This window comes from Tachyglossus aculeatus, chromosome 2 (assembly GCF_015852505.1).
Source record: "Tachyglossus aculeatus isolate mTacAcu1 chromosome 2, mTacAcu1.pri, whole genome shotgun sequence".
NCBI classification, from domain to species: Eukaryota; Metazoa; Chordata; class Mammalia; order Monotremata; family Tachyglossidae; genus Tachyglossus; species Tachyglossus aculeatus.
Window position 1 is genome coordinate 169,403,513 of NC_052067.1, and position 12,566 is coordinate 169,416,078.

Below are 12,566 nucleotides of genomic sequence, written 5' to 3' on the forward strand. Positions count from 1 at the left end.
TTCATTGAGTTACATTCATTGATGATGATGATGATTCATTCATTCAATTGTATTTATTGAGCGCTTACTGTGTGCAGAGCACTGTACTAAGCGCTTGGGAAACACAAGTCGGCAACATATAGAGACGGTCCCTACCCAACAACGGGCTCACAGTCTAGAAGGGGGAGACAGATGACAAAACAAAACACGTAGACAGGTGTCAAAATAGTCAGAATAAATAGAATTACAGCTATATGCACATCATTAACAAAATAGAGTAGGAAATATGTACCAGTAAAATAAATAGAGTAATAAATCTGTACAGATATATACAAGTGCTGTGGGGAGGGGAAGAGGGTAGGGCGGTGGGGAATGGGGAGGAGGAGAGGAAAAAGGGGGCTCAGTCTGGGAAGACTTCCTGGAGGAGGTGAGCTCTCAGTATTGATTATCTTCTAGACTGTGGGCCCGTTGTGGGCAGGGATTTTTTTTTATAATGGCATTTATTAAGCGCTTACTATGTGCAAAGCACTGTTCTAAGCGCCGGGGAGGTTACAAGGTGATCAAGTTGTCCCACGGGGGGCTCACGGTCAATCCCCAGTCTACAGATGAGGTAACTGAGGCCCAGAGAAGTGAAGCGACTTGCCCAAAGTCACACAGCCGACAATTGGCGGAGCCGGGATTTGAACCCATGACCACTGACTCCAAAGTTACAGCAACATGGGAGCGGAGCAATTGGGAATTTCCGGAATCCAATTAGGACCGACAGGATGTTATACAGTCTCATTATTCTCTGTTTTCACTGTCTTGTGCAGGATGTTGTTATCAGCCCTATGAACTTGTATAGATAGGTGTTCCTTGTTACTGGCCTTGAAGACATTCTGTTGTTGAGCCTGGCGTAAAATACGAAAAAAAGGAGTTGTTCTCTCGGCCTGCGCAAAATGGAGGGTTACTGTCAGCATGCACAAAATGGAGTCAGTCATGTCAAGTCCACTAGTGGATATTCTGTTGTTGAGCCTGGCATAAAATACGAAAAAAAGGAGTTGCTCTCTCGGCCTGCGCAAAATGGAGGGTTACTGTCAGCATGCACAAAATGGAGTCAGTCATGTCAAGTCCACTAGTGGACATTCTGCTGTTGAGCCTGGCATAAAATACGAAAAAAAGGAGTTGTTCTCTCGGCCTGTGCAAAATGGAGGGTTACTGTCAGAATGCACAAAATGGAGTCAGTCATGTCAAGTCTGTTAGTGGACAAGTCCCTTGACTTCTCTGTGCCTTAGTTACCTCATCTGTAAAATGGAGATTAAGTCCGTGAGGCCCACGTGGGACAACCTGACCACCCTGTATCCTCCCCAGCGCTTAGAACAGTGCCTTACCCATAGTAAGCCCTTAGCAAATACCATCATCATCAATCATTCAATCAATCGCATTTATTGAGCGCTTACTGTGTGCAGAGCACTGTACTAAGCACTTGGGAAGTACAAGTTGGCAACATATAGAGACGGTCCCTACCCAACAATGGGCTCACAGTCTAGAAGGGGGAGACAGAGAACAAAACCAAACATATTAACAAAATATAATAAACAGGATATGTACAAGTAAATAGAATAATAAATACGTGCAAACATATATACATATATATCATCATCATATGGTGAGCCTGCTGTTGGGTAGGGACCGTCTCTATAAGTTCATTCATTCATCCATTCAATCGTATTTACTAAGTGCTTACTGTGTGCAGAGCACTGTACTAAGCGCTTGGGAAGTCCAAGTTGGCAACATCTAGAGACGGTCCCTACCCAACAGCGGGCTCACAGTCTAGAAGGGGGAGACGGACAACAAAACAGAACATATTAACAAAATAAAATAAATAGAATAGATATGTACAAGTAAAATAAATAAATAGAATAATAAATATAAACAAACATATATACATATATATCATCATCATATTGTGAGCCCCCTGTTGGGTAGGGACCGTCTCTATATGTTCATTCATTCATCCATTCGATCAATTTATTGAGCGCTTACTGTGTGCAGAGCGCTGTACTAAGCGCTTGGGAAGTCCAAGTTGGCAACATCTAGAGACAGTCCCTACCCAACAGTGGGCTCACATTCTAGAGGAGCAGCGTGGCTCAGTGGAGAAGAGCACGGGCTTTGGAGTCAGAGGTCATGGGTTCTAATCCCAGCTCCGCCACGTCTGCTGTGTGACCTTGGGCAAGTCACTTCAATCAATCAATCAATCAATCAATCGTATTTATTGAGCGCTTACTATGTGCAGAGCACTGTACTAAGCGCTTGGGAAGTCCAAGTTGGCAACATCTAGAGACAGTCCCTACCCAACAGTGGGCTCACAGTCTAAAAGGGGGAGACAGAGAACTGAACCAAACATACCAACAAAATAAAATAAGTAGGATAGAAATGTACAAGTAAAATAAATAAATAAATAAATAAATAGAGTAATAAATATGTACAACCATATATACATATATACAGGTGCTGTGGGGAAGGGAAGGAGGTAAGATGGGGGGATGGAGAGGGGGGCGAGGGGGAGAGGAAAGAAGGGGCTCAGTCTGGGAAGGCCTCCTGGTCTGGGAAGGCCTCCTGGCCTTCACTTCTCTGGGCCTCAGTTCCCTCATCTGTAAAATGGGGATGAAGACTGTGAGCCCCACGGGGGAGAACCTGATCAGCCTGTATCCTCCCCAGCGCTTAGAACAGTGCTTTGCACATAGTAAGTGCTTAACAAAAGCCAATTATTATTATTATTATTAGAAGGGGGAGCCAGCTTGTACTTCCCAAGCGCTTAATACAGTGCTCTGCACACAGTAAGCGCTCAATAAATACTACTGAATGAATGAATGAGTGAATGAATCCTTTGATGATGACGATGGCCTCGCCTGGGCCCCTTCCCTCACGCTTCGCATGACATGGCCGCCACGAGGGGCGCCACAGGCTCTGCGCATGCGCCAACTCAACGGACCCCCCCTCCCCCCGCCAGTCCGTTTCTCGGGGCGCATGCGCTAACCTGTTCCTCGGGGGGCGCGCATGCGCACGCACCACCCCCGTTCATTCATTAACCGTATTTACTGAGCTATTACTGCGTGTAGAGCACTGTACTAGGCGCTTGGGAAGTACTCATTCAATCGTATTTATTGAGCGCTTACTGTGTGCAGAGCACTGTACTAAGCGCTTGGGAAGTACAAGTTAGCAACATCTAGAGATGGTCCCTACCCAATAGTGGGCTCACAGTCTATTATTATTATGTAACCCCTCTGGGGGTCAAGGTGTAAGCGCTCAATCAATCAATCAATCGTATTTATTGAGCGCTTACTGTGTGCAGAGCACTGTACTAAGCGCTTGGGAAGTACAAGTTAGCAACATCTAGAGACGGTCCCTAACCAACAGCGGGCTGATAGTCTAGAAGGGGGAGACAGACAACAAAACAAAAGATATAAACCAAATAAAATAAATAGAAAAAATATGTACAAGTAAAATAAATAAATGCATAGAGTAAAGATATGTACATATATACACATTCATCCATTCAATCGTATTTATTGAGCGCTTACTGTGCGCAGAGCGCTGTACTAAGCGCTTGGGAAGTACACTTTGGCAACAGAGACGGTCCCTACCCAACAGTGGGTTCACAGTCTAGAAGAGGGAGCCAGCTTGTACTTCCCAAGCGCTTAATACAGTGCTCTGCACACAGTAAGCGCTCAATAAACACGATTGAATGAATGAATCCTTTGAGGATGACGATGGCCTCGCCTGGGCCCCTTCCCTCACGCTTCGCATGCCACGGCCGCCACGAGGGGCGCCACAGGCCCTGCGCATGCGCCGGCTCAGCGCGCGCACACACATCCCCCCCCCCGCCAGCCCGTTTCTCGGGGCGCATGCGCTAACCTGATCCTCGGGGCGCGCTAACCGTATTTATTTAGTTATTACTGTGTATAGAGTACTGTACTAGGCGCTTGGGAAGTCCAAGTTGGCATTCATTCAATCGTATTTATTGAGCACTTACTGTGTCCAGAGCACTGTAGTAGGCACTTGGGAAGTACAAGTTGGCAACATCTAGAGACGGTCCCTACCCAACAGCGGGCTCACAGTCTAGAAGGGGGAGACAGGCAACAAAACAAAACATATAAACCAAATAGAATAAATATGTACAAGGAAAATAAAACACATAGAGTAAAGATATGTACATATATACATATTCATCAATTCAATCGTATTTATTGAGCACTTACTGTGTGCAGAGCGCTGTACTAAGCGCTTGGGAAGTACACTTTGGCAACATATAGAGACGGTCCCTACCCAACAATGGGTTCACAGTCTAGAAGGGGGAGACAGCTTGTACTTCCCAAGCGCTTAACACAGTGCTCTGCACACAGTAAGCGCTCAATAAACACGACTGAATGAATGAATGAATGAATCCTTTGAGGATGACGATGGCTTCGCCTGGGCCCCTTCCCTCACGCTTCGCATGACATGGCCGCCACGAGGGGCGCTGCAGGCTCTGCGCATGCGCCAGCTCAACGCGCCCCCGCCAGCCCGTTCTCGGGCCGCATGCGCTAACCTGTTCCTCGGGGCGCGCGTATGCGCACGCGCCCCCCCCGTTCATTCATTAACCGTATTTATTGAGCTATTACTGTGTGTAGAGCACTGTACTAGGCGCTTGGGAAGTCCAAGTTGGCATTCATTCAATCGTATTTATTGAGCGCTTACTGTGTGCAGAGCACTGTACTAAACGCTTGGGAAGTACAAGTTAGCAACATCTAGAGACGGTCCCTATCCAACAGCGGGCTCACAGTCTAGAAGGGGGAGACGGACAACAAAACAAAACATATAAACCAAATAAAATGAATAGAATAAATATGTACAAGTAAAATAAATAAATACATTAATAGAGTAAAGATATGTACATATATACATATTCATTCATTCACTCGTATTTATTGAGCGCTTACTGTGTGCAGAGACGGTCCCTACCCAACACTGGGCTCACAGTCTAGAAGGGGGAGACAGGCAACAAAACAAAACATATTAACATAATAAAATAAATAGAATAGATATGTACAAATAAAATTGAGTAATAAATACAAATATACATGTACACAGGTGCTGTGGGGAGGGGAAGGAGGTAAGGTGGGGGGATTCATTCATTCATTCGTATTTATTCCCAAGCGCTTAGTACAGTGCTCTGCACACAGTAAGCGCTCAACAAATACGATTGATTGATTGAGCGCTTACTGTGTGCAGAGCACTGTACTAGGCGCTTGGGAAGTCCAAGTTGGCAACATAGAGACGGTCCCTACCCAACAGCGGGCTCACAGTCTAGAAGGGGGAGACAGAGAACAAAACAAAACATATTAACAAAATAAAATAAGTAGAATAAAAATGTAAAAGTGAAATAAATAGAGTAATAAATACGTACAAACATATATACGTATAAACAGGTGCTGTGGGGAAGGCGCGCATGCGCACGCGCCCCCCTCCGTTTCTCGGGGAGCGTGCGCATGCGCACGCCCCCCCCTCCCCCGTTCATTCATTCATTCATTCGTATTTATTGAGCTCTTACTGTGTCCAGAGCACTGTAGTAGGCGCTTGGGAAGTCCAAGTTGGCAACATATAGAGACGGTCCCTACCCAACAGCGGGCTCACAGTCTAGAAGGGGGAGACAGAGAACAAAACATATTAACAAAATAAAATAAATAGAATAAATATGTACAAACAAAATTGAGTAATAAATACATATGTACATATATACAGGTGCTGTGGGGAGGAGAAGGAGGTAAGGCGGGGGGGATTCATTCATTCACTCAATCGTATTTATTGAGCGCTTACTGTGTGCAGAGCACTGGACTAAGCGCTTGGAAAGTCCAAGTTGGCAACATATAGAGACGGCCCCTACGCAACAGTGGGCTCACAGTCTAGAAGGAGGAGACAGAGAACTCCATCCCTTCCCCACAGCACCTGCATATATGTTTGTACATATTTATTACTCTATTTATTTATTTTACTTGTCCATATCTATTCTATTTATTTTATTAGTATGTTTGGTTTTGTTCTCTGTCTCCCCGTTTTAGACCGTGAGCCCACTGTTGGGTAGGGACCGTCTCTATATGTTGCCAACTTGGACTTCCCAAGCGCTTAGTCCAGTGCTCTGCACACAGTAAGCGCTCAATAAATACGATTGATGATGACGATTATGAAAACAAAACATATTAACAAAATAAAATAAGTAGAATGAAAATGTACAAGTAAAATAAATAAATACGTACAAACATATATACAGGTGCTGTGGGGAAGGAAAGGCGCGCATGCGCCCCCCGTTTCTCGGGGTGCGTGCGCCAACCTGTTACTCGGGGCACGCGCATGCGCCCCTCCCCGTTTCTCGGGTCGCGTGGGCCAACCTGTTTCTCGGGGCGCGCGCATGCGCACGTCCATCCACCCCCGCCCCCAGGCGGATCGACTCCTCGGCGCTCTCCTACCCGCCCCTTCCGCCCCGCGCGCGCCCCCCCTCGGCGGCTCCCGGAAGGCAGAGCGGCCGAGCGCCGACTCATCGATCCGCCCCCCCTCCCCCCCTTGGGCCGCCCCCTAGGGGCGGGGCCGGAGCGGCGCGTGCGCGCGGCGGGGCTGTCAGCGGGGCGCGCGCCGGGCCCGGGCACGTTGGGCCGCCCCTCCCCCCCCCGCGCCGCCGTGCGCGCGCACCCCGCACACACACACACACACCCCGCACGCACACACACACAGGCACACACCCAGACGGACGGACGACCGGCTGCGTCGGCCATGCCCGGGAAGCTGAAGGTGAAGATCGTGGCCGGCCGCCATTTGCCGGTGATGGACCGGGCCAGCGACCTCACCGATGCCTTCGTGGAGGTGGGGGCGCCCAGCGCCGAGCCCCACGGGACCCCCCGCCCCGCCCTTCTGCCCGAAGCCCCGCCCCTCGGCCCCGCCCCCTCAGACCCCTAGCCCCGCCCCTAGGCCCCGCCCCTCAACCGTCTAGCCCCGCCCCCGGCCCTCAGCCACGCCCACTCGGATCTAGGCCCCTGCTCCTCTTTTCTAAGCCCCGCCCCCTCAGACCCCTAGCCCCGCCCCTAGGCCCCGCCCCTCAACCGTCTAGCCCCGCCCCCCGGCCCTCAGCCACGCCCACTCGGATCTAGGCCCCCCTCCTCTTTTCTAAGCCCCGCCCCTCGGCCCTTAGCCCCGCCCCTTCACACCCCTCAGCCCTAAGCCCCGCCCCCCGTCCCTTAGCCCCGCCCCTTCACAACCCTCAGTCCTAAGCCCCGCCCTTCTGCCCGAAGCCCCGCCCCCAGCCCCCGCCCCCTCAGGCCCCTAGCCCCGCCCCTCAACCGTCTAGCCCGCCCCTCGGCCCTCAGCCACGCCCACTCGGATCTAGGCCCCCTGCTCCTCTTTTCTAAGCCCCGCCCCTCGGCCCTTAGCCCCGCCCCTTCGCACCCCTCAGTCCTAAGCCCCGCCCATCAGCACGCAGCCCCGCCCCTCATCCCTAGGCCCCGCCTCTCAGTCCTTAGCCCCACCCCTCAGCCCCGCCCATCAGCCCTCAGTCCTCAGCCCGCCCATCAGCCCGGAGCCCCGCCCCCTCAGTCCTCAGCCCCGCCCCCTCAGTCCTCAGCCCCGCCCCTCAGATCTAAGCCCCGCCTCTGAGACCAAGCCCCACCCCCTCCGCCCTCGGCTCTCAGCCCCAAGCCCCGCCCACTCAGATATCTGTCCCGCCTCTCACCCCAAAGCCCCTCCCCTCCGCCCTAAGCCCCGCCCCTCCGCCCCTCCCACTTATTCCTCGGCCCCGTCCCTCAGGCCTAAGCCCCGCCCCCTCAGCCCCAGCCCCGCCCCTCAGACCCAAGACCCGCCCCTCCACCCCGCCCTCTCATCCCTCACCCGCCCCTCACATCTAAGCCCCGCCCCCTCCGCCCCGCCCTCTCAGTTCTAAGCCCCGCCCCTCAGCTCTAAGCCCCGCCCCCCAGCCCCAGCCCCGCCCCTCGGCCTCAAGCCCCGTCCTCTCGGTCCTCAGCCCCGCCCTCTCGGACCTCAGCCCCGCCCCTCAGCCCCAAGCCCCGCCCCACAGTCCCGCCCCCTAGCCACAGCCCCGCCCCTCAGCCCCAAGCCCCGCCCATCGATCCCAAGCCCCGCCCCTCAGTCCCAAGCCCCGCCCCCTCAGCTCCGCTCCTCCCCATTTCCCCCACATCCCTTTTTCACTTCCTCCTTCCTTCGTTCTTTCCTTCCATCCTTCCTTCCTCCCTCCCGTCCTTCCTTTTTTCCTTCCTTCCTTCCTTCCTTCCTAATAATAATGGCATTTTTTAAGTGCTTACCATGTGCATAGCCCCGTTCCAAGCGCAGGGGAGGTTACAAGGTGATCAGCTTGTCCCTTGGGGGGATTCGCAGTCTTCATCCCCACTTTACAGATGAGGTGACAGAGGACCAGAGAAGTGAAGTGACTTGCCCAAAGTCACACAGCTGACGAGTGGTGGAGCCGGGATTTGAACCCATGACCTCTGACTCCAAAGCCCAGGCTCTTTCCACTGAGGCATGCCGCTTCCGTAAGCCCCACCCCCTCATATCTCAGCCCCACCCCTTCCCATTTCCCCCACTTCCCTTCTTTCACTCCCTTCTTCCTTTGTTTCTTCATCCTTTCCTTCCTTCCTCCCTTCCTTCCTTCCTTCCTTCCTTATAGGAATAATAGCATTATTAAGCGCTATTTGCAAAACACTGTTCTAAGTGCTGGGGAGGTTACAAAGTGATCAGGTTGTCCCACGGGGGGCTCATCATCCCCATTTTCCAGATGAGGGAACTGAGGCCCAGAGAAGTGAAGTGACTTGCCCAAAGTGACCCAGCTGACAAGCGGTGGAGCTGGGATTTGAACCCACGACCTCTGACTCCAAAGCCCGGGCTCTTTCCACTGAGCCACGCTGCTTCCCTAAGCCCCGCCCCCTCAGATCTCAGCCCCACCCCTCCCCATTTCCCCCACCTCCCTTCTTTCACTCCCTCTTTCCTTCGTTTTTTCCTCCTTTCCTTCCTTCCTTCCTTCCTTCCTTCCTTCCTTCCTTCCTTCCTTCCTCCCTCCCTCCCTCCCGTCCTTCCTTCCTTCTTCCCTCCCTTCCTCCTTTCCTCCCTTCCTCCCTTCCTCCCTTCCTTCCTCCTTTCCTTCTATCCTTCCTTCCTTCCTTCCTTCCTTCTTTCCTTCCTTCCTTCTTTCCTTCTATCCTTCCTTCCTTCCTTCCTTCCTCCTTTCCTTTCCTTCCTTCCCAAGCGCTTAGTACAGTACTCTGCACACAGTAAGCGCTCAATAAATACGACTGTGAGCCCACTGTTGGGTAGGGACTGTCTCTATATGTTGCCAATTTGTACTTCCCAAGCGCTTAGTCCAGTGCTCTGCACATAGTAAGCGCTCAATAAATGCGATTGATGATGATTGAATGAATGAATGAATGAATGAATAATAACAATGATGGCATTTATTAAGCGCTTACTATGTGCAAAGCACTGTTTGAAGCCCCGGGGAGGTTACAAGGTGATCAGGTTGTCCCAAGGGGGGCTCACAGTCTTCATCCCCATTTTCCAGATCAGGGAACTGAGGCCCAGAGAAGTGAAGTGACTTGCCCAAAGTCACCCAGCTGACAAGCGGTGGAGCCAGGATTTGAACCCCTGACCTCTGACTCCCAAGCCCGGGCTCTTTCCACTGAGCCACGCTGCTTCTTCATCCTATGTGTGACCCTCATGGTCTCCCAGTAACGGTGGCAGTTCCGGTGCGCTTGTGACATCTATCTGCTCATGGGTGGGATTAGAACTCAGGTCCTGGGACTCCCTGGCGGGCTCTGCTCCCCAAGCCTCGCTGCCTCTCTGCTTTGGGGATGGTCCTTGTGCTCTGAGCAAGAACGATTATTGACTTGATGATAATAATGATGGTATTTGTTAAGCGCTGACTATGTGCCAAGCGCTGGGGTAGATACAAGGTGATCAGGTTGTCCCACACGGGGCTCACAGTCTTTCTTCATCCCCATTTGACAGATGAGGTGACTGAGGCCCAGAGAAGTGAAGTGACTTGCCCAAAGTCGCACAGCAGACAAGCGGCGGAGCCGGGATTCGAACCCACAACCTCTGACTCCCAAGCCCGGGCTCTTTCCACTGAGCCATGCTGCTTCTCTGTTGGGTGCTCTGCCCACTAGGCCTCACTGCCTCTCTGGTTTGGGGAAGATTGTTGTTCTCTGAGCAAGAACAATTATTAGCATAATAATAATAATAATAATAATGATCATATTTCTTCGGTGCTTACTATATGCAAAGCCCTGTTCTAAGCACTGGAGGGGATACAAGGTGATCAGGTTGTCCCCCGTGGGGCTCACAGTCTTCATCCCCATTTGACAGGTGAGGGAACTGAGGCCCAGAGAATTGAATAATAATATAATAATGGCATTTGTTAAGCGCTTACTATGTGCAAAGCACTGTTCTAAGCGCTGGGGGGATATAAGGTGATCAAGTTGTCCCACGGGGGGCTCACAGTCTTAATCCCCATTTTACAGATGAGGGAACTGAGGCTCAGAGAAGTGAAGTGACTTGCCCAAGGTCACACAGCGGACATGTGGCGGAGTCAGGATTCGAACCCATGACCTCTGACTTCAAAGCTCGGGCTCTTTCCACTGAGCCAAGCTGCTTCTCAATAATAATAATAATAATAATGATGGCATTTATTAAGTGCTTACTACGTGCAAAGCACTGTTCTAAGCGCTGGGGGGATACAAGGTGATCAAGTTGTCCCAAGTGGGGCTCACAGTCTTAATCCCCATTTTACAGATGAGGGAACTGAGGCCCGGAGAAGTGAAGTGACTTGCCCAAAGTCACACAGCTGACACGTGGTGGAGCCGGAATTTGAACCCACGACCTCTGACTCCAAAGCCCGGGCTCTTTCCACTGAGCCACGCCGCTTTATACTTTAAGCGCTTAGTACAGTGCTCTGCACACAGTAAGCGCTCAGTAAATACGATTGATTGATTGATTGATTTAAGCCTTAAATGCCATTAAATTGTTTGTGTATTGGCAACGGAAAGAAGGCTCAGATAGGATTGGAGCAGGATTAAAAACAAAGGGCTTTTAGGTGCATCTGTCTGAGCAGCCTAGTGGGTAGAGCCCGGGCCTGGGAATCAGAAGGTCCTGGGTTCTAATTCTGCCCCCGCCACCTGTCTGCTGTGTGACCTTGGGCAAGTCACTTCACTTCTCTGACCCTCAGTTCCCTCATCTGGAAAATGGGGATGGAGACTGTGAGCCTCACGCCGGTCCTTCCTTCCTCTCCCCCTCGTCCCCCTCTCCATCCCCCCGTCTTACCTCCTTCCCTTCCCCACAGTGCCCAGCGCGTAGTAAGAGCTTAACTAATTCCACAATTATTCCTTTTATTATTGCTGTTAGTGATATTGTTAGTATACATATAGTTAGTATACAATATGCTATAGTATATATATATACTATATATTATATATACCTGTATATATAATACAATATATAATATAAGCAGCGAGGCTCAGTGGAAAGAGGCCGGGCTTTGGCGTCAGAGGTCATGGGTTCAAATCCCAGCTCCGCCAGTTGTCAGCTGGGTGACTTTGGGCAAGTCACTTCACTTCTCTGGGCCTCAGTTATCTCATCTGTCAAATGGGGATGAAGACTGTGAGCCCCCCGGGGGACAACCTGATCACCTTGTAACCTCCCCAGCGCTTAGAACAGGGCTTTGCACAGTGCTTTCCCCCTCTCCATCCCCACCGTCTTACCTCCTTCCCTTCCCCACGGCACCCGCATATATGTATATACGTTTGTACAGATTTATTACTCTATTTATTTATTTATTTATTTTACTTGTCCATATCTATTCTATTTATTTTATTTTGTTAGTATGTTTGGTTTTGTTCTCTGTCTCCCCCTTTTAGACTGTGAGCCCACTGTTGGGTAGGGACCGTCTCTATATGTTGCCAACTTGGACTTCCCAAGTGCTTAGTACAGTGCTCTGCACACAGTAAGCGCTCAATAAATAAGATTGATTGATTGATTGATTATATATAGTTATAGCAGTATAGTATATAGTATACTTATAGCTAGTATAGTTAGTATTAGTAGTATTAGTTCAGCGTAGCTCAGTGGAAAGAGCATGGGCTTTGGAGTCAGAGGTCATGGGTTCGAATCCCAGCTCCGCCACATGTTCATTCATTCAGTCATATTTATTGAGCACTTCCTGTGTGCAGAGCACTGGACTAAGCACTTGGGAAGTACAAGTCGGCAACGTATAGAGACGGTCCTGTCTGCTGTGTGACCTTGGGCAAGTCACTTCACTTCAGCGTGGCTCAGTGGAAAGAGCCCGGGCTTTGGAGTCAGAGGTCATGGGTTCAAATTCCGACTCTGCCAATTGTCGGCTGTGTGACTTTGGGCAAGTCACTTCACTTCTCTGGGCCTCAGTTCCCTCATCTGTAAAAGGGGGGTTAAGACTGTGAGCACCACGTGGGACAACCTGATCACCTTGTATCCCCCCAGTGCTTAGAACAGTGCTTTGCACATAGTAAGCGCTCAACAAATACTATCATTATTATTATTATTAT

The 12,566-nt window shown here is 50.7% G+C and overlaps 1 protein-coding gene across 9 annotated transcripts in view; it reads left to right on the forward strand.

Moving 5' to 3' along the window:
• Window positions 1-6,733: 6,733 nt before the first annotated feature.
• The window catches only part of C2CD5 (C2 calcium dependent domain containing 5), a 224,110-nt gene continuing 218,277 nt past the window's right edge, over window positions 6,734-12,566 (forward strand). For all 9 annotated transcript variants that reach the window (XM_038765549.1, XM_038765568.1, XM_038765585.1 and 6 more), the window contains exon 1: window positions 6,734-6,855. In XM_038765549.1, the coding sequence (XP_038621477.1) occupies window positions 6,766-6,855 (90 nt within the window). In that variant the 5' untranslated portion in view covers window positions 6,734-6,765. The remainder of the gene's footprint in view (window positions 6,856-12,566) is intronic.